This window comes from Triticum aestivum, chromosome 4D, assembly GCF_018294505.1.
Source record: "Triticum aestivum cultivar Chinese Spring chromosome 4D, IWGSC CS RefSeq v2.1, whole genome shotgun sequence".
NCBI classification, from domain to species: domain Eukaryota; kingdom Viridiplantae; phylum Streptophyta; class Magnoliopsida; order Poales; family Poaceae; genus Triticum; species Triticum aestivum.
The window spans coordinates 49608720-49630809 of NC_057805.1; the positions used below are offsets into that span (position 1 = coordinate 49608720).

The 22090-nt window shown below is 44.3% G+C and overlaps 1 protein-coding gene across 1 annotated transcript; it reads right to left on the bottom strand.

Annotated features, from left to right (window-relative positions):
* Positions 1-2558: 2558 nt before the first annotated feature.
* Positions 2559-5580, bottom strand: LOC123096111 (4-coumarate--CoA ligase-like 7). Its single transcript, XM_044517716.1, has 6 exons — positions 4488-5580; positions 4091-4280; positions 3363-3508; positions 3212-3279; positions 3012-3114; positions 2559-2927 (listed from the first exon to the last, which is right to left on the bottom strand). Exons 1-6 carry the CDS (start codon positions 5484-5486, stop codon positions 2802-2804), a joined length of 1632 nt encoding a protein of 543 aa, XP_044373651.1. The 5' UTR covers positions 5487-5580; the 3' UTR covers positions 2559-2801.
* Between the last annotated feature and the right edge of the window lie 16510 nt (positions 5581-22090).

The following is a 22090-nucleotide window of genomic DNA, read 5'->3' on the forward strand; positions in this document are numbered from 1 at the left end:
CGTACGGGCCCGGGGGGGCCGGCGATGGGCTCGGCGGCGGGGGCAGCGTGGAGCCACGTGGCAGCGCGCGGTTGGACGAGGGGACGACGGCGGACGTGTCCGTCGGTGGAGGAGAAGGTGTCCGGCGACGCGAGGGCAATTTCTAGGGTTTCCACCGTGATCTTGGAGGGGAAGATGCATTTATATGGATAGATGAAGCTAGGAGACTCCAAATGAGGAGCGGTTTTCGCCCACACGATCGTGATCGAACGACCGAGAGCATGGAGGGGGCTTAGATGGGTTATTGGGCTGTTTTGGAGGGGTGTTTGGCTGCAACGCACAAAAGGCCTTTGCGGTTACCCGGTTAACCGTTGGAGCATCAAACGACCTCCAAATGGAATGAAACTTGACAGGTGGTCTACCGGTGGTGTACCAAGGCCACTTGGCAAACCTCGGTCCATTCCGAAAACGTTTAACACCCGCTCACGAAAAGAGACAAGAGGGGTGCGCCGGTGCATGTGGGAGTGTCGGATTGCAAAACGGACAACGGGGAAAATGCTCGGATGCATGAGACGAACACGTATGCAAATAAGATGCACATGATGACATGAACAAAATGCAAAACGAAGACGAAACCCAACCACGAAGGAAATATCATAACACATAGCCGAAAATGGCAAGAGTTGGAGTTACAAATATGGAAAAATTACATCCGGGGTGTTACACCGAGCTCCCGTTAAATATTTTCAAAATCCTCAAAACCTAACAGAAAAAAAGTTACGGGGCTTTCAAGATCTAGACGCAAAAAAATTCAAAAAATTTCAAACTTACTAGTGGCGCACCGTTTGCTAGGTGCCCCACTAGTAACAGAAAAAAAATTGGTTTTGAATTTTTGTTTGGAATTTTTCTTTTAAAAAATGATACGTAATATGACCGGGAAGTTTGAAATATTTTTCAAAATTTCATCATACTCATGAACAAAGTCCTAGACATCAACAAGGTTTAATAGGATTGATATGGTAGATATATCAACAAGTGCCTGTTAAGTGAGGTGGTGCTGGGGTTGGATATAACTGTGAATTTAAGCGTGCTCGGGCTGGAGTAGTGTGAGGATGGGTAACCTTCCGGGAAGTTTGACCACTTAGTGCGATTTGACTTGAGATTAAGCATATTGACTTGAGATTAAGTCATAGTGACCCGAGACTAAGAAAAAAGAAAAAAAAATATTTAAAAAAAATTTGAAAAAAAAATTCTGAAAAAATATTAAAAAAATTATTACTAATGGCGCACTGCCTGGTGCGCACCTTTTTCTAGTAGTGGTCGTAGCGGGGAGGGGGCAGGAGGCGCGCCCCGGCGAGCCCCCCGCTCCCTGCCGGACCAGCTCCCAGCCGTCCTGCGTTGCCGTGCCCTGCGACGAAAGCGCGACGCCCTCGCGGTCGCCCGACCCGGACACCAATGGCTCGCTCATTTCGAATCCTGCTCTATGCAGGACTCTTTCACGATAAGAAAAACATGCCTGATAATTGTCAGCCAAGCTACTAGCGGGAGAGAAAGCGAGAGGAAGACGATGACTATGAAGATTTTGGGCTGTCTAAAAAGTGTGCAAGTTTTCTGTTTCTTCTCTTCTTATTTCTTCATAGAAGGAAATCATGACGTAGCCCTCACTCCACTGCCGGCCGTGCCATCCCACGATCCACGATCCGAGCTAGTGCTAGTCGCCTACAAAGCCGCTGGGAACGCCCAGACCACGTCCTTCAGCCGTGATCTAACGAACCGAGCAAAGAAAACACTAGGTGCGTTTGGAAGCCAAAGTATTTTTGTGGTTTTTTAGGAATACTGTGGTTTCTGAAAAAACTTTGATATTCAATACGTTGAGTCGTTTGGATGAAAAAAATACTGCAGTTCAACAAACCATGATATCTCTAAAACTGTGGTATTTTTGTTGTATATAAAAAAGAGGCCCTGACCTCTTTTTTCTAAAACCGAGAAAGCGCTCGCTTCTTGGTCTCTCTTGTGTCCAACTTCTGGCCATCAACGCATGTGATGCACAAATCGATAGCTAGCCCATCGATACGTCCGGCTAGAGGCGGACGTACATGTACACAAGCTGCAAACGTCGACCATCAGCGCATGTGTTAACTACCTCGGTCTTTGATTCATTACAAGAGATAACCCTACTACAGATCCTAGCATCTAGGAGAACATGCTCGTGCAAGGCTGAATGCATACCGTGGCAATTAGAGTGTAGCTGAATATGCATGCAACAACGTAACAATCGCAAACCAAAGAAAACTGAGAAAAGCACTTGCCAAACAACTCGGCAGTTTTATGAAAACTGAGAAAAACTATGATTTTTAGAAACTGAAGTATTTATTGCCCATGTATTGAAATACTTAGGTTTTGGAATACCATAGTTTCGAAAAAACGTTGTTGCCAAACTAGGCCTAACTGAAAGCAAAACCCATAAAGGGTTGCCATGACAGCCAAAAACGCTGCCATGACAGGCCTATTTTCCTGCAATGCGAGCGACGGGGTTTAACGGGGTTTAACAGCAAGAATATCTGACATGAGTACATTGGTTGTAATAACATCTTATATTATAGGAGTATTTCACACTGCCTGAGTACATTGGTTATAATAACATCTTATATTATAGGAGTATTTCACACTGCGGTGCCATAAGTTTATTCGCACTCCTACCATTTTACACAACCGGGAGACATCGGAACTATCCATGATCTATTTATCAGGCATGAATGACTTTAATGTTCCCAACATACATACAAGCATGTTGTACCTATTTTTTCTTCCTGCCAAACATGTTATAATTTGGCGTTAATCCGATGCAATGCTAACTTAGCCAAGTCCTTCCGCAAGATCTTGCCCGCAGCATTTTTCGGTATGGAATCCACAAGGAAAACACGGTGTATTCGCTTATAGTGCACGACCTGCGGTGCACGACAGTCATTAGGCTCGGCTATGTCTACACATTGTATAGAGCGAAGTAGCTGTGTCAAATACCTAGTTCATACCTGTTTAGCGACAAAGTCTTTGATGTGTGCCTCATGCAAGTTGCTTCCGGAGCGTCCTACGACAAATGCCACCGGCAACTCGCCAGTCTGATCGTCTGTGTATCTGTGTGATAAACAGTTAACATGTGCTCCTCATGATGGTTGATATGCAGGGAAGATGTGGAACACATATGTTACTCCATGTTATGGTGCATACTTACCCAACAACTGCGGCTTCGTCGATACCTGGGTGCGTTTGAAGCAGGTCCTCCAGTTCTGTAGGAGCAACCTGCATTAGACAAAGGTAGAGTCTACATCCATTCCAGATCCTGAGGTGGTTATCAGCAATTTTGAAGTAATAGTAGGTACTACCTGGTAGCCTTTGTACTTAATTATCTCTTTCAGCCGATCAACCACAGAGAGGAATCCATCTTTGTCGATGAGACAAACATCCCCGGTTCTCAACCACCCTTCAGAATCCAAGATCTCAGAGGTGGATTCCTTGTCACCAAGGTAACCTATACCAATGTTTAACAATACATGGAGTGCTTGTCAGTGAAAAATTTCATATACACTATTATGTGATAGTAACAGAAACCTAACATCTGACAAATCTGCTAAATGCGCCATTAACAAAAAGAAGATGCAGACCTGGCAGAAAGCAATATCCATCAAGACTAGTAACAGATTAGGGTGTGATGTTGACTTGCTAGCTTATCATGTAAAATGCAAATTGTCTTCGTCTGTTAATGTCTGCTATGTTTCTTACACAGAAGGCATGGCTAGCAATTTTATGTAGCTCGAATGGCAGTCATCAACAGTTACACCCGTTCAATGCTTGCCTTCTTTGTTTGCCTGACATATCATGCTTTCACCAAGACAACAAATGAACCACAAAGAAGTTTGTCCCCTCTCCCACTGTAAATCAACAATTCACAGTATATACCGCGGATACCAATGGAAGCTATCAAAACAACATTGCAGCAAAGCAGCATGATTGCTCATATGAACCAAATGGATTGCTGCCCTAATGCTTTCTACATGATAATGGCATAACATGATCGTTATTTTTCAGCTGAGGCAGGTTTGACTGGTTGTACCTTCCATTACAAAAGGTCCTCGGACCCAAAGCTCGCCTGGCACACCGGGAGGCAGAGCATCCCCTGTTCCAGGATCAATAATCTTCGCCTCAGCGCCCGGTGAGAGACGCCCAACTGATCCAATTCGTCGACTTTCTTCTACTCCAATGGAACGGCAAAAACCAGCTGTAGTCTCGGTCAGTCCATATCCCTTTTGCAAGTGCAAGTTAACTCATCAGTAGCCATAATCAACAATACAAATTTGTTAGTATCAAAGATAACCGTAAGGCGCAGTGGAATCATTGGAACACTACAGGCTTCAATTCTTCTTCTTCTTTTGAGAATCTTATAAAACAATTTTTGGGAATCTTATAAAACAATGGAATCATTGGAACAATATACAAGCAAAAATGCCAACCTGTGAAACAAAGACGTGGGGAAATTTATGCGAGAACCGCCGTATAAGCTCTGGTGAGAGGGCTGCGCCGCCGCAGAGCACCACCTGCAGCGTTGCTGCGCTGGCAGCCACACTCTTGTCGTCCTCAGCTGCTCGCACAATCGCCAACAGCGCCGGCGGCGCAAGGGCTAGCCGCGTCACCCGGAACCTCCCCACCGCTGCCAGCACCGCCCTGGTGTCAAACCTCCTCGCCGTGTGCAACACAAGTGTTTGCGCCGCCATTACAGGCCTGAGGCAGAACACGAATCCGTAGACGTGGAAGAGCGGCACGGTCAGCATCAGAACCTCGTCTGGCGGCGCCGGACCAGGCAAGACGCGTGTCGTCATGAGGTTGCGGTGCGTCAGCACCACCGCTTTGGCGCTCCCGGTGGTGCCGGAGGAGTACAGTATCGCCGCCGGATCAGACTGGTAAATCACAGCGGCGTCCATGGCCAAGGCATCGCCGGGTCCGTGCAAGAACGAGAGGAATCTCGGCGAGTCGAGGAGGACGGCGCTGAGCCCGGGTGGGAGCTTGCCGGCCGCGCTCGAGACGGCGAAGGCGACGGAGGGTTTCGAGAGCGCGGCAAGGTGGGCCAGTTCCCCTGTGGTTAGGGCCGGATTGGCGGGGGAGACGACGGCGCCGACGGCCATGAGCGCGAAGTAGAGCACGGGGATGTGGAGGCTGGGGGGCGCGAGGACGAAGGCCACGTCGCCGCGGGAGATGTGGAGCTGGGCGCGGAGGGCCGTGGCGAGGGCGCGGACCTGCCCGAGGAAGGCCGGGAAGGGGACGGCCTCGCCGGTGGCGGCATCGAGGAAGGCGGCGTGGGCGGGGAGCGGGGAGGGGAGGAGGGAGAAGGCGAAGGCCGGGAAGGAGAGCGGCGGGGATGGGGGCGGCAGCGGGATGGGCGCGCGGAGGCTGTGGAAGGTCCTCGTGACGGCGCAGTAGCCGCTCTGGGGGTCGACGGCGGCAGCGGACGGCATTATCACTGGCTCCACAATTAGCTTGGGTGGCAGCAGTGGGATGGGACACGACACAACAGTGAGTGAGTGTGAGCGAGGATCTCCACGCTAACAACGAAACTGCTCTTCTTGAGTGTGAGCGAGTACTTTTATCAGGAGGTAACATCATCGGAAGTTACAGGACTTGCGTTTGATATTTAGTTTGGTGCTAAAACTTTAAAAATATAAATTTATGATCATTTAATTTACATTCTCGTGTAAATACAGTGCTTCCGCTCTTATAGAGCCGTGTGGGCTGCTCACATGACATGCTAGCCTGCCGGAGGCCCACCTGTCAATGGCTAGGTGTGCACAAGTGTTGGGTGACCTTAGCATGCGGATTTTTTTAGGAAACTCTCTTGAAATTTATTTAATTACCCGCGAAAGGCCTCAAATATAATTAAAAATGATGAGTCAGATGAGGTTCGAACCCTTTCTCGCGAAGAAAAAGAGATGAGGTTTATATTAGACGCATATCCATCCCACCAGCGCCTGTGGACAATAAACATGCACAACTAAACTTTCTTTTATTAGACGAAACTGCCTGTCGAGTTTGTGTCCGTCAATCAGATAAAGAGACTTATATTGTCTAATGGGTAATTTAGGGGTGGGGCCACCAGTCAGTAGGATACTAACAACGTGTTAGGCTAACCAGGTAATTAGGCTAATTTACGCAGGGCCCATCTGTCAATGGGTCAAGCATAAGTTCGTAACCCGGGCGCATGGATAATTTTGCAGAAAAAAAATGGAGTGACGTAATCAATCTGTAGATCTTGAACATGGAAGCATGGGAGATATCCACTACACCAAGTACCTGTTAGTGCATATAAAAAGAAATACTGAGTTTTATATTTTGGCCACGACAATTACTTGTATTGATTATTTTTTCTCCTAGACCAAATTTTTTATAACTTAATAATTTTTTTTGTTAAACAAAATATATTTACCCGCAAAAAAATAATTATATCAGACATTAAAATATTGGAATTCAAAATTCATTTTGAAATTTAGGCAAAAAAACTGGAATTTCTGAGATATTTTTAAACCTGGATTTTTCCGGCCCCTTCCAAAAAAAGGAATTAAAAAATGTCGCTTGTGAAAAGGTTTTGTACGTTGTGGGTTAAGCATTATATATTTCGATGCATTTTTTTCATTTGAACTCATTTGAATTTTTTGGTTAAAAAAGCTAAGATTTTTTCTGAAACCCGGGGAAAAAGGACTAAAAGGACCTACTTCCATTATAAAATTGATTGACAGTATCTATGTACATGCACAAACATGTCGTTGATGCAGTGGTAGCTAGTGCGCTCGTTCTATATGAGGTCCGGAGTTTGAATTCCCACGCCCCCTTTTTATTCTCATTTCTCTATATTAAATATAGAGTTAGCGGTGCAAGTTCTGTGACTCCAGGTGATATTACCTCTTTTATTAAGCCATCATGGCCTACTCCAGATGCAGGGTGGCTTTGATATTAATTTTGGTTTGTTTGGTTACCCGCACGCTCGGATGCCTGGCTCTCGAGGAATGTCCGTTCCCTGTGAGGCATGCCCAAGTAAGCGCATAGAGGGCACGTGGTTGCACATGCGAGGATAAGTAGGAGATGACGTGTTGTTTTCAGAAAGTGCATCATAAATCCCTTTATTGCTCACTCTCCCATGTCTTCACTGTCACTCATTCTCATCGGCAGCGCGACAAGCATCATCGTCGGGAAGATTTGAAAGGCGATGGGAAAGTCTGGACGGCAACCACCAGTGATGACCATCTGAACGCGCTTCATCACCATGACGTCAATGGTGGCAAGTCGTGAACCCAGCGGATCTGTAGGAGACGCATTTAGGATTTGGGTGTCGATTTAGGGTTTGATTTAGGACTACATTTGGGTGTCGACTTAGGGTTTATTTGGGAGAAGATAAGTGTGATTTGGGTGATGACTGGTTTCATTTTGTGTTATTGTGTTGAGAGCTAATGTGCAGTCCATGTATTAGGGTGACCGTTGGTAAACATTGTAGTTTTATCCTTGTACTAGCTCTCCCTTTCTACATGACAACATGCAGTAATGATCATTCGAGCTTTAGCCATATGTAATTTGCTAGAATGTGGTAGTGTGTTGAGGATATGTTCTTCTTTGATGTGCTCCACCGACAAGTTGGTCCACGACAATGCTGCTCAAGGAAGATGCTCCAAGGATGCATGGGAAGGCAGGGCCTCCAAGAGGTGAGGGTGAGGCAGGGGAAGGTTCACCACTTCCATGAGAAAGTATTCCTAACCCACTTCTACAAGTTTCTCTTAGCACCTCATTGGATTTACTTCCCATACCCGATGCCTTCTGTTGACACATGTCAACCATCCCAATATATATCATTCTGAAGACGAATGCCAGATGCAAGTTGCAGGTCAGTCTCTGGGATTTCAATGGGAGGGGTGTTGCCATACATCAAGGGTGGTCATGGTTTGTCATTGCTCACTAGCTACATATCGGCTACTTCTTAACATTCAAGGTCCTGGCCAAGGATGCTTTCAAGGTCATCTTCTTCTTCGCCCATTCAAGCATAGAAGTGGTTATCAAGTGTCGCCAACACGAGCCAACCATTATCATGGCCGGTGAGTGAGGGCTTTGTCGTCTTTCTTTGTTAGTGTGTGGGTCCTGAACTTGTATGAATGTGTTTAATGTGTATGACTGTGTGTGCCAGTGTTATGTGTCTGCTTGTTCAATGTGGTTTAATCTTTGTTGTTTATTGTTGTTGCCACTATATTATGCCTTTGATAGTGTATGTTGGTAACGTCACAACTCGAAGAAGAGGTTACCACACCTCACATCTTTCGTGTAACCAAACACCTGCACATTGCATCTGGGGAGCCCAGACTTGCAACCAAACGATGTGCTTGTGTTTTCTGCTCTCATGCAGCTTTGGGCTTTGTGGGTCACCAAATAAAGCGCAAAGCATGGTTCTGAGGCTGTATTAACCCAGCCAGGCTCTACCGGGCTACTCATCCAAAGGGATAAAAATCAATGCGAGCAACTAAAGACACCCTTAGTGTCATGATAAATTATCTATAATACCCATCTGAGGATGGCAAATGCGTCAGAGATCCGATTGGTGCACACGAGGATGATTTACCTAGGTCCAGGCCCTCAAATCGAGGTAATACCCTACTTCTTGCTTGTCTACATTCCTATTCTAGCCTCATATGAGAACTATTGTTTTGTGTTTACTACTGAGTAAATAGGCAATTTTTTGACTAAATTAATCCAAGACTAAATCATGAGCATGACGTAAACAGAACTAAACACATGATGATATTTGACCATATTAGCACGTACTAGACAGATAGTAGAAACATCTACGCAGATCACTAGCACGGCTAAAACAGTAATGAACAGGAGAGGGATAAACAAGGTACATGATGCGGCTTGAACTACGTCGGTATTACCCCAAAGAGGAAGGGATGATGTAGCACAGCTATGGTAGGTATTTCCCTCTGTGATGAGACCAAGGTTATCGAACCAGTAGGAGAACCACGCAACACTATATAAACGGTACATGCACACAAAGAACAAACACATGCAACCTGACGCGTAAGAGGTGTTGTCAATCCCTCCCGGGTAAAAAATAGATAAAATTATAGTAGATTGGATAAATAGATCTTGCTGGAACGCGAGATAAAATAAATAACAAAAACTGCAGCAAGGTATTTTTGGGTTTTTAGAATAATAGATCTGAAAATAAAAGCGAATAAAAATAGATCTCGAAGGCAAATATGATAAAGAATAGACCCGGGGGCCGTAGATTTCACTAGTGGCTTCTCTCGTGAAAAATAGCATACAGTGGATAAACAAATTACTGTTGGGCAATTGATAGAAGTTCAAATAATTATGACGATATCCAGGCAATGATCATTATATAGGCATCATGTCCAAGATTAGTAGACCGACTCCTGCCTACATCTACTACTATTACTCCACACATCAACCGCTATCCAGCATGCATCTAGTGTATTAAGTTCATGGAGAATCGGAGTAATGCAATAAGAATGATGACATGATGTAGACAAGATCTATTCATGTAGGAATAGACCCCGTCTTGTTATCCTTAATAACAATGATACATACGTGTCATTTCCCCTTCTGTCACTGGGATTGAGCACCGTAAGACCGAACCCATCACAAAGCACCTCTTCCCATGGCAAGAAAAATCGATCTAGTTGGCCTAACTAAACCAAAGATTCGAATAACAAATACGAGGCTATAAGTAATCATGCATATAAGAGATCAAAACTCAAATAACTTTCATGGATAAAATAGATCTGATCATAAACTCAAAGTTCATCGGATCCCAACAAACACACTGAAAAAAGAGTTACATCAAATAGATCTCCAAGAGACCATTGTATTGATAATCAAAACAGAGAGAGGAAGCCATCTAGCTACTAACTACAGACCCGAAGGTCTACAATGAACTACTCACGCATCATCCGAGAGGCACCAATGAGGATGATGAACCACTCTGTGATAGTGTCTAGATTAGATATGGTGTTTCTGGAACTTGCGGCGGCTGGAATTGTGTTTCATCGACTCCCCTAGGGTTTTTTCATTTTCGGGGCATTTCTAGAGAAAAGAGGTGGTGCGGGAGGCGGCCGATGTGGGCACAACCCACCAGGGCGTGCCTGGGCCCCCAAGTGCGCCCAGGTGGGTTGTGTGATACGTCTCCAACGTATCTATAATTTATGAAGTATTCATGCTGTTATATCATCTATCTTGGATGTTTAATGGGCTTTTATAAGTGGTTTTATATGATTTTTGGGACTAACCTATTAACCTAGAGCCCAGTGCCAGTTTCTGTTTTCTCCTTGTTTTTGAGTTTTACAGAAAAGGAATATCAAACGGAGTCCAATTGACGAGCCAATTTTTGACGATTTTTTATGGACCAAAAGAAGACCCCGGAGTAAAAGAGTTGGGCCAGGAGAGTCCCGGGGTGCCCACGAGGGTGGGGGGCGCGCCCACCCCCCCAGACCGACGCCAAAAATTCCTATAAATACAGAAACGTCGGAAAATTAACCTAGATCGGAAGTTCCGCCGCCGCAAGCCTCTGTAGCCACGAGAAATCAATCTAGGCCCTCTCCGGCACCCTGCCGGAGGGGGCCATCATCACCGGTGGACATGGAGGAGTATCCCGGAGGGGCCATCATCACCATGAAGGCCAAGGACCAGAGGTTGGAGGCCATGGAGGAGGAAGCACAAGGGGGAGAACCTCTCCTCCTCTCTCTTGGTGGCACCAGAGTGCCATCGGGAGCGGAATCATCACCACGGTGATCGTCTTCATCAACATCACCATCATCATCACCATCCTCATCTCTTTTACGCGGTCCACTCTCCTGCACCCCGCTGTAATCCCTACTTGAACATGGTGCTTTATGCCACATATTATGATCCAATGATGTGTTGCCATCCTATGATGTTTTGAGTAGATATCTTTTGTCTTTGGGTTGATTGATGATCTAGATTGGTATGAGTTGTATGTTTTACTTTGATGCTGTCCTATGGTGCCCTCCATGTCGCACAAGCATGAGGGGTTCCCACTGTAGGGTGTTGCAATACGTTCATGATTCGCTTATAGTGGGTTGGTGAGTGACTGAAACACAAACCCGAGTAAGAGGGATTGTTGCGTATGGGAATAAAGAGGACTTGATGCTTTAATGCTATGGTTGGGTTTCACCTTAATGATCTTTAGTAGTTGCGGATGCTTGCTAGAGTTCCAATCATAAGTGCATATGATCCAAGTAGAGAAAGTATGTTAGCTTATGCCTCTCCCTCATATGAAACTGCAATAGTGATTACCGGTCTTGTTAACAAGTGCCTAGGACAATTCCGCACACCGACCCACCATTATTCCACACTCGCTAATTATAATATTTAGTAATATATTCTAACTTTATGATAACAGCACCTACTTTTATATTTTAGCTCTCCGATATCATACAAAGTTATCCTCTTCATACCCACAACGTAGTTTTATTTCTCGTCTCTAGTTGGAAGCAAACGTTCGGTGTACGTAGAGTCGTATCAGTGGCAGATAGGGCTTGAGAGAATATTGATCTTACCTTTAGCTCCTTGTGGGTTCGACACTCCATACTTATCACTTCCACCTTTGGAAATTGCTACGATGATTCCCTGCACTTGGGGATTATCAAGCTCTTTTCTGGCGCCGTTGCCGGGGAGCAATAGCGTGGGGTTGATATTCTCGTGTGTGCTTGTTTGCTTTCTTCACTAAGTAGATTTTGTTTTTCCTTTTTGTTTTTGTTTAGATGTGGGTGAAAAATACAAAAAAAATTAAAAGAATGAAAATACAAAAAAATTATTACTTGCCTCGCATGCCTAAAAGGTTTTTCAAAAAGAGAAGTGATTGGAAAGTTATGCATTGAAGAAGTGAGGGTCGACCTTGAGCACTTGTGTTCATGCTCACGGAAACAATGTAGAATTTTTCATGGAAGTTTCTCTGTATAATTACCCCCTTGTTTATATCCATTGTATTATAAAAATAATGTGCCAAGCTTTGGTTTTAGGATGATTAGTTTGCTTGTTTACTATGTGCAGAACAAAAACAGAAACTTTGGCTGTAGTGCGTGAATTTACATTTTTTACTGGAAAGTCAAATGCATCTGAAACTTTTTTCAAATTACTTCTGTACTCAAATTTTAAAATTTATTTCATAATTTTAGGAGTTACAGAAGTTTACCGAACTTCCAGATTACTACAGACTGTTCTGTTTTTAACAGATTCTGTTTTGCGTGTGTTGTTTGCTTATTTTGATGAATCTATGGCTAGTATCGGGGGGGTATGAACCATAGAGAAGTTGTAATACAGTAGGTTTAACAACAATATAAATAAAGAATGAGTTCATTACAGTACCTAAAGGTAGTGATTTGCTTTATTACACTAACGGATCTCACAAGTTTTTTGTTAAAGTTTTGTGTGGATGAAGCGTCTGAAGGTCGAGGAGCTATCAATATGAGAAGAATAAAGAGAGGCAAGGGTTCAAGCTTGGGGATTCCCAAGGCACCCCAAGTAAATATTTCAAAGGATACTCAAGCATCTAAGCTTGGGGATGCCCCGGTTGGCATCCCATCTTTCTTCTTCAACAATTATCGGTATACCTCGGTTTTTGTTTTGTTCACATGATTTGTGTCCCTTGTGTTTTTCTTTTTCTTAAAGAACCATGCTAGCATGAGATAGCCCTTCATTGATTTATAGAATACTTCATGAGCTTCACTTATACCTTTTAAGTATGATTCTACAGAATTGCTCTTTGTGCTTCACTTAAATCTTTTGAGTATGGTTTTATAGAATGCTTCGTGTGCTTCACTTATATATTTTGAGCTTGGATATTGGTTAGTCTATGTTAATTGTAGAATGCTCCATGAACTTCATTTATATCTTTTGGAGTATGAATAATACTATCATTTAAAGTGGGTTTGGAAGAGTGTAAACTTTAGCTAGTAATGATTCCACTATTTCGGAAGAGGTTCCAATTGATTATGAGAACAATGTTTCTATTCTTGTTGCTACTGAAAATTGTTATGCGGGAGGAATACATGCTTGTAGGAGTTGCAATAATATCAAGTTTCCTCTCTATGTGCTTAAAGTTTTCAAGTTATACTTGTTTTGCCTTCCTATGCTAGTTAATTCTTGTTCCCATAAATTGTGTGCTCACAAAATCTCTAGGCATAGGAAGTGGGTTAGATTTAAATGTGCTAGTCATATTCTTCAAGATGGTCTCTTTGTGTTTCAATTCTTGTCTATTATGTGAGCATCATTGAAATCATCATGCCTAGCTAAAAGGCATTAAAGAAAAGCGCTTGTTGGGAGACAACCCAATATTTACCCTTACTGTTTTTGTGTGTTTACATGATTAAGCTACTGTAGTAATCATGTTTTATAACTTTTGTTTCAATAAAGTGCCAAGTAAGACCTTTGGGAAGACTTGGGTGAAAGTTAATGTGATCTTGCTGTAAAAAACAGAAACTTTGCGCTCACGAGAATAGATGTCATTTTTTACAGAAGAGCGCTTTTGAGTTGATTCTTTTTGCATAAGATTAATAGACAAATTACTCACGTCCAAAAATTTATTTCATAATTTTTGGAGTAGCAGAAGTATATTTATTGTTCAGATCATTACAGACTGTTCTGTTTCTGACAGACTCTGTTTTCATTGCATAGTTTGCTTGTTTTCTAGTTTCTATGGCTTATATTCCTCAATATAAATTATAGAAATGATATGGTACAGTAGGAATTGTGTGAGAACAATTATGAACCTTGTCTTTGACAGTACCAAAGTGAACGGTTTGCTCTTTATCATACTAACCTATCTCACGAAGTTACGTTAAGTTTTGTGTGATTGAAGTTTTCAAGCTTTGGGTGAGATATCGATATGAGGAGAATAAGGAGTGGAAAGACCCTAAGATTGGGGATGACCAAGGCACCCCAAGGAAATATTCAAGGAAGACTCAAGCGCCTAAGCTTGGGGATGCCCCGGAAGGCATCCCCTCTTTCGTCTTCAAAACTATCGGTATACCTTACTCAGAGCTATATTTTTATTCGTCACATGATATGTGTTTTGCTTGGAGCGTATTTTAAATTTTACTTCCTGTTTGAATAAAATCATTGGGTCTGAAATATTGAATGAAAAAGAATCCTCCCATGGCTAGTTAATTATTTGACTACTCAGTGTTCTTCACTCATATCTTTTGGAGTAGTTTGTCATTTACTCATGTGCTTCACGTATATCCTATGAGTAAATGGTTGAATAAATTGAATGTCATAAACCTGAATTTATATATGTTTCATATGCTTATAACATGGGGAGTAATGACTTCACACATAATAAGTATAGGTAGTAAACTTATTGAAAGTTAGCAAACGTAGAATTGGTCACTTAAACAATTCATGAAAGAATATTGAAGGAAGAGAGGTTCACATATAAATATACTATCTTGGACAGCTTTTATGATTGGGAGCACTCATTAAAATATGACATGCTAAAGAGTTGATGTTGGACAAGGAAGACAACGTAATGGGTTATGTTTTCTTATATCTGAAATAAAGTATATTGTCATGGATCATCCAACATGTTGAGCTTGTCTTTGCTCTCATGCTAGCCAAATTCTTTGCACCAAGTAGAGATACAACTCGTGCTTCCAAATACCCTTAAAACCAGTTTTGCCATGAGAGTCCACCATATCTACCTATGGATTGAGTAAGATCCTTCAAGTAAGTTTTCATCGGTGCAAGCAATAAAAATTGCTCTCTAAATATGTATGATTGATTGGTGTGGAGGAAATAAGCTTTATACGATCTTGTGATGTGGAAGAAATAAAAGCGACGGACTGCATAATAAAGGTCCATATCACAAGTGGCAATATAAAGTGACGTTCTTTCGCATTAAGATTTTGTGCATCCAACCGTGAAAGCGCATGGCAACCTCTGCTTCCCTCTGCGAAGGGCCTATCTTTTACTTTCATCTTCCACCTTATGCAAGAGTCATGGTGATCTTCACCTTTCCTTTTTACATTTTATCCTTTGGCAAGCACAGGATGTTGGAAGGATCCTGATATATATATCTAATTGGATGTAAGTTAGCATGAGCTATTATTGTTGACATTACCCTTGAGGTAAAAGGTTGGGAGGCGAAACTATAAGCCCCTATCTTTTCTCTGTGTCCGATTAAAACTCCATAACCACAAGTATTGCGTGAGTGTTAGCAATTGTGAAAGACTAAATTATAGTTGAGTATGTGGACTTGCTAAATCAAAGCTCTGACATAGACTCTTCCTGAAAATAAGATGAATTGTAATTGTTTGATGACTAATAACACGGTTTGTTAGTTTTCACGAAAGTTTATGATCTATACTTTAACATGTGAATAGCTTGTTACTTTATCATGAGAAGTTTTATGAGATGAGCTACTGTTATGACATATAATGATGCTAGAAAAGGTGATCGAAATTATCATTGATCAAACTTGTGCACCCGCTAGCATTCACACTTCATAAATTATTTCTTTTATCATTTACGTACTCGAGGACGAGCAGGAATTAAGCTTGGGGATGCTGATACGTCTCCAACGTATCTATAATTTATGAAGTATTCATGTTGTTATATTATCTATCTTGGATGTTTAATGGGCTTTTATATGTGGTTTTATATGATTTTTGGGACTAACCTATTAACCTAGAGCCCAGTGCCAGTTTCTGTTTTCTCCTTGTTTTTGAGTTTTACAGAAAAGGAATATCAAACGGAGTCCAATTGACGAGCCAATTTTTGATGGACCAAAAGAAGACCCCAGAGTAAAAGAGTTGGGCCAGGAGAGTCCCGGGGTGCCCACGAGGGTGGGGGGCGCGCCCACCCCCCCGGCGCGTGGGCCTGCCTTGTGGATGTCACGACCGGTTTTCCAATAAAACATTTATTGAGAAACCGATCCCTTTTACGGACCAGTAGAGAAGAATCCTTCTCACTGGTAGACAATTTCATGATTACAGAAATATCCAGGAGTACTAAATATAATACAAGGTTGAACGGAGACTGCTCAACAATTTATTACAAGCACGCCGATATTAAACATAAAGGCGGAAATGACACAAAGGGGGGTATGGTGGCATACTACTAACTCGCAATAAAAGCGGGGTGGATATGTCACAGTGAAGTGGGTGACATGACTCCTAAATCTTACAGCTCATCGAGCGTCGGAGTGAGGCTCGAGGACTCTTTTTGAGGGTGGCGGAAGCGTATATAATATAAGTGACCAAAATCCAGGATCGCACGGGACTGACTGGGACTCCTCTAGGTGTCGGACTCACTATCAAACTCTTCATCCATGAGATCGCCTTCGTCAACATCTGGCCAAATCAACAAGCCAGGTGAGTACTATGAAAGTACTCGCAAGACAGTTTGGACATAAGATATAACAAATGCAAACATGATGCATATGAACAAATTAATAATGCGCACTCAGATAATAAATAGCTATGCATGGAAATTAAAAAGGAAGTCGGGCGGTAGTCCTCCCGAAATCCCAATGTAATACGATATGCCAATCGAGTGTCCGAAATGACCCATCGAAAGGATACAAATAAATTAACAATGCCGCAGTCGGGCGTCAAGGCGACACCACATAAAGGGCTTATAATGGAATATAAAAGACAGTGCGTGCCACAGTCGGACGTCTGAGCGACATCACATAAAGGGCTTATATCAAAAGTAAACGACAAGAGTGCCACAGTCGGACGTCTGAGCGACATCACGTAAAGGGCTTATATCAAAAGTAAACGACAAGAGTGCCACAGTCGGACGTCTGAGCGACATCACGTAAAGGGCTTATATCTCATAACTTGATATTTCAGTAGCTCATGAATTTTAAATCATTTTCAAAGGAATATTCAGGTACGAAATAATAAAATGGTTAGTCCATCCACAGGAATAACATTCAACCGGGTTTACCACTCAAGCTTGTTTACCGGGGATTTCCACGGAGACTGACACAGGGACTGACATGGATGTGGATATGCTGGCCACGGTCTTTGACCATGGACACGATGACTCGGAAGGTTTGACTCTGCAGAGTTTGTACTCTTAACCACAGCCAACGGATTTCAGTAGTCACAGGGGACTAGTTCCGTTTACGGTATTTTGGGAGAAACTCATCTATCCAGTACACACCCATTCCACATTCCGATGCCAGGAATCACCCTAGGCAACGTTCAAGAAAAACTTTGAGACGGGGAGGCTACAACCTCGCGTAGCATGGGATCAAATTTATACCGCGCGCTCTAAGGGGTGCCCCCCTCTCGGTCCCAACCGGAAACACCGATGCCCCCTGACCGGATGACTGGCTTTAATCCAGGGCCATGGAACCCTCATCCCGGCCCCTCTATTTGGTGTGTACAAGGAAAGAGGTTAGCAACTTACTAAACCGTATTCTTTGCAGAAAACATGTGGCAGCACGAAAGGGGAAGAACGGTAACGTGGCTCAGTCCACGTTAACGTCGGAGTTTATTGGATGACATAAGACTGGCATGCTACAACAATACCATCTTACTACCTCTCATGTCACCACATGATAGGTCATCTCTCATCAAAGATCACAGTAAACTTCGAAGCACACGGTTAGTTGCCTTGCATGCAACGTAACACTCACCGATGCTCATATGCCATGCACAAACCATTCAAAAAAACATGCAAAACACTCATCATATCAAAGGTTCAAACATGCTTGCCTGGTTCGGAGAAGTCGGATTCTAGCTCGGCGAAGTTCGCGGCTCCGTCACCTCCTCCGGAACCTACGGTATAACGAAACCGTATACTAACGTGAAAACCGTTGCGTGCATAAAAAGTGTCCCAAATTTTTTCCAAATAAATACTATAAAAAACTAGACAAAAATACAAGACTGACAGAAAAAGAATTAATCAAAAAGCATCTTTTGTTAAAAAGATATAAAGGTTTCAGTCCAAGGACTGATCTGTGATGAAACAGAAAAGATCCAGGGACTTGTTTGAGAAAACAGAAAATGGTTCGGCATGAAATACGCCAGCCCAGAAGGAAAACACGATTTGCCCGAAGGCGCCTTCAGAAAACGGTTCGAAGGGGAAAAGAAGAGAGGCTGACGGGGGGGGGGGGGTCCCACCCATCAGGTTCAAAATCCAACCGAGCTCGCCGGCGCCCGAAGGCTGCGGTGGTCGCCGGCGTTGAACCACGGCGAGGCAGAGTGATCGGAGGGTACCTACGGGTTCAGGGTGTGCTTCCGCGTCGGTGGGTGGTGGACTTGACCGTCGGAGAGCACCACGTCGACGGCGACCCTATCTCCGGCGGACGGTGGTTCGGGCGATGGTGGAGCTCTTCGGTGGGTGCTGCAAACCTCAAATTGGCGCGTGGGTCAGAGATGTGGATGCACTAGGAGGCTACTGGTAAGAGTTGAGAGGCAGGGGTGCACGCACGGGAGTGAATCGTGCTGGATCCCGAAGCGGGTCGAGGCGGCCGGAGTTGGAGAAGAAGACTCCCTCGAGGCTCTCCCAGTGGCTTGGCGCAGTACTTGTGGTGTCTAGAGATGGTGCGGGTTCGAGTTCGGGCTCGGGACCTCCTTTTATAGGTGATCCGAGGAGGTGGCCGCGAACTGGATAACGCCGGCGAGAAATTACGGCGAGGCAGAGGTTGGGCAGGGGGTTTAGGTGGCTAGGCATCATCGTGGAGGATCACTGGCGCCGTTTCTCTGCTCAAACCTCGGTCGAGCTTGCGTAATCCGCTGGCCCTCAACGGAACGGCCGTACGGGCACGACGGCGGCAGGGAGCGCGCTCCGCGCCTTCCAGTTCACGACGACGGACCTGCAGCGTGCATGGTGAGTGGACGGCCACGCGGTGGCCTCTGGTGGCTTGGGCGGCGCTGGACGGCGCCGTCCAACGCTGCGCCTCTCTGGCAGCCGCAATGGGCGCTGCTGCTGCCACTCACGGGGAGGCGCACCTCTGCCAGCTCGTCGCCGACGCCCGCAAGCTTCCAGGCGATCGTGCGGCGCAGGGATAAGAAGGAAGGAACAGGGAGCAAGGCGCCACCGCGGCTACTGGCGAGATCGAGGTAGGTTTCTGAAGAAAACGACGGCGGCTCTGAAACTGTATCTCTGAATTTTCTGAACCTTGACAGTAACAGTGCACGCCAGGTGTTTGATGATATGACTTGGCATGAGAAAAAAAATTCTGGAGCTGGGGCTTGGTGAGGTGATCTCTCGATGTATCCAGAGGCTGCCTGAATTTTCTCAGATTTTTAGGAGGAGAAAACAAATGAATTTCATCAAATTTGACAAATATGGTCCAAACTTGCAGCAAGCACAATTTGAAATTTCTGAACTGGAGACCAGTGGATCTTCATGGATCTTGGTTGAGGGCTCTAAGGACTAGCCAGGGAAATTTGTTTGGAGGCAAAACTCAAAGGAGAAATGGTAGTTCCTTTGTAAATATCCAAGAGCCAAAGTAGAGGACAGAAAAAGTTTTTGATTAGAAATAAATGGAAACAAAGTCATGGGGGAGTTCAACTTGCTGGATTTGAAGTATATCTTGACACAAAGAGGGGAGATGGCTTTTGGGAGGGGATTTCCACTCATGTCATCGCAAGAGGAGATTTTGAAAGGGAAAAGAATCACTCCTTATGCCATAGGGCTATTTTTAAAAAGAAAAGATTTTCAAGAGCTTTCCCAAATGAAAAACATTTGTGTTGAGTTAACATAAGATGAAAAACCTCCAAGACCAAAGATCAAGTCTTGGGTGAAACCAAACAAAAATACTTGTCATAAAAGAAAATTCTTGAGAAGGAGAGTTTTTAGAAGAAAAATTTAAATACCCTCCTTCAAATCAAATAAAGATTTTGATAAAACCAAAAATAAATTTTTTGGGTGTTACAGTGGACACCTCGGGCACCTCCTTGACGTGAGACCCACGCCAAAAATTCCTATAAATACAGAAACCTCGGAAAATTAACCTAGATCAGAAGTTCCACCGCCGCAAGCCTCTATAGCCACGAGAAATCAATCTAGGCCCTCTCCGGCACCCTGCCGGAGGGGGCCATCATCACCGGTGGCCATGGAGGAGTATCCCGGAGGGGCCATCATCACCATGAAGGCCAAGGACTAGAGGTTGGAGGCCATGGAGGAGGAAGCACAAGGGGGAGAACCTCTCCTCCTCTCTCTTGGTGGCACCGGAGTGCCATCGGGAGGGGAATCATCACCACGGTGATCGTCTTCATCAATATCACCACCATCATCACCATCCTCATCTCTTTTACGCGGTCCAATCTCCCGCACCCCGCTGTAATCCCTACTTGAACATGGTGCTTTATGCCACATATTATGATCCAATGATGTGTTGCCATCCTATGATGTTTTGAGTAGATATCTTTTGTCTTTGGGTTGATTGATGATCTAGATTGGTATGAGTTGTATGTTTTACTTTGATGTTGTCCTATGGTGCCCCCCGTGTCGCGCAAGCATGAGGGGTTCCCGCTGTAGAGTGTTGCAATACGTTCATGATTCGCTTATAGTGGGTTGGTGAGTGACTGAAACACAAACCCGAGTAAGAGGGATTGTTGCGTATGGGAATAAAGAGGACTTGATGCTTTAATGCTATGGTTGGGTTTCACCTTAATGATCTTTAGTAATTGCGGATGCTTGCTAGAGTTCCAATCATAAGTGCATATGATCCAAGTAGAGAAAGTATGTTAGCTTATGCCTCTCCCTCATATGAAACTGCAATAGTGATTACCGGTCTTGTTAACAAGTGCCTAGGACAATTCCGCACACCGATCCACCATTATTCCACACTCACTATTTATAATATTTAGAAATATATTCTAACTTTATGATAACAGCACCTACTTTTATATTTTAGCTCTCCGATATCATACAAAGTTATCCTCTTCATAACCATAACGTAGTTTTATTTATCGTTTCTAGTTGGAAGCAAACGTTCGGTGTACGTAGAGTCGTATCAGTGGCAGATAGGGCTTGAGAGAATACTGATCTTACCTTTAGCTCCTTGTGGGTTCGACACTCCATACTTATCACTTCCACCTTTGGAAATTGCTACGATGATTCCCTGCACTTGGGGATTATCATTGTGCTCCCCTCGAAGCCCCCTCTGGTACTTCTTTGGCCCATCGTGTGGCTTCTGGTCCAGAAAAAATCTCCAAAAAGTTTCGCTGCGTTTGAACTCCGTTTGATATTGATTTTGTGCAAAGTAAAAAACAAGCAAAAAACAGCACCTGGCGCTGGGCACTATGTCAATAGGTTAGTCCCAAAAAATGATATAAAGTTGCTATAAAATGATTGTAAAACATTCAAGAATGATAATATAACAACATGGAACAATAAAAAATTATAGATACATTGGAGACTTATCAACATCCCCAAGCTAAATTCATGCTCGTCCTCGAGTAGGTAAATGATAAAAACAAAAAATTTGATGTGGAATGATGCCTATCATGTTCATCACATCGTCGGTGTACAAAAGTAGGGGCTCTCCTTTTTACCCCTTTACTTGTGCACGGGAAGTCGGAGCCGCGCCCACGACCACACCAAGCAGGGCAGAGGAGGGAAGCCGGAGCACAAGACAGCCAAAGCAACGCCAAGACCAAGAGACACGAAGAGCAAGGGGGTGAGGTGGACTCCCCCGGCAAGAGCCTTGCCGGGGCGTCCTCCGTCGCCCCGGCAAGAGCCTTGCCGGGGCAACTTGCCCGATGCCAGCAGAGTGTGCCACCCGTGAGCCCACGGGTTCCAACACCACCAAAAAACCACATTGGAACCAAGGCTCGGGAGGCACCTCTGTGGTGGCATGCAGATCTTCGTCAAGATCATAAACACACAAGATCAGATGAGGACCAGAAGACGATGACCCTCGGCGGGATCCTAGCCGAGGAAATCCACGAGACCCCCGGCGAGCGCCTTGCCGGGGACGACCGCGGTGCCGCGGCAAGACCCTTGCTGGGCCCCCAGCAAGGCCCTTGCCGAGGGCACCAGCGGGACCACAGCCAGGCCCACGCCTGCGAAGACACCACCG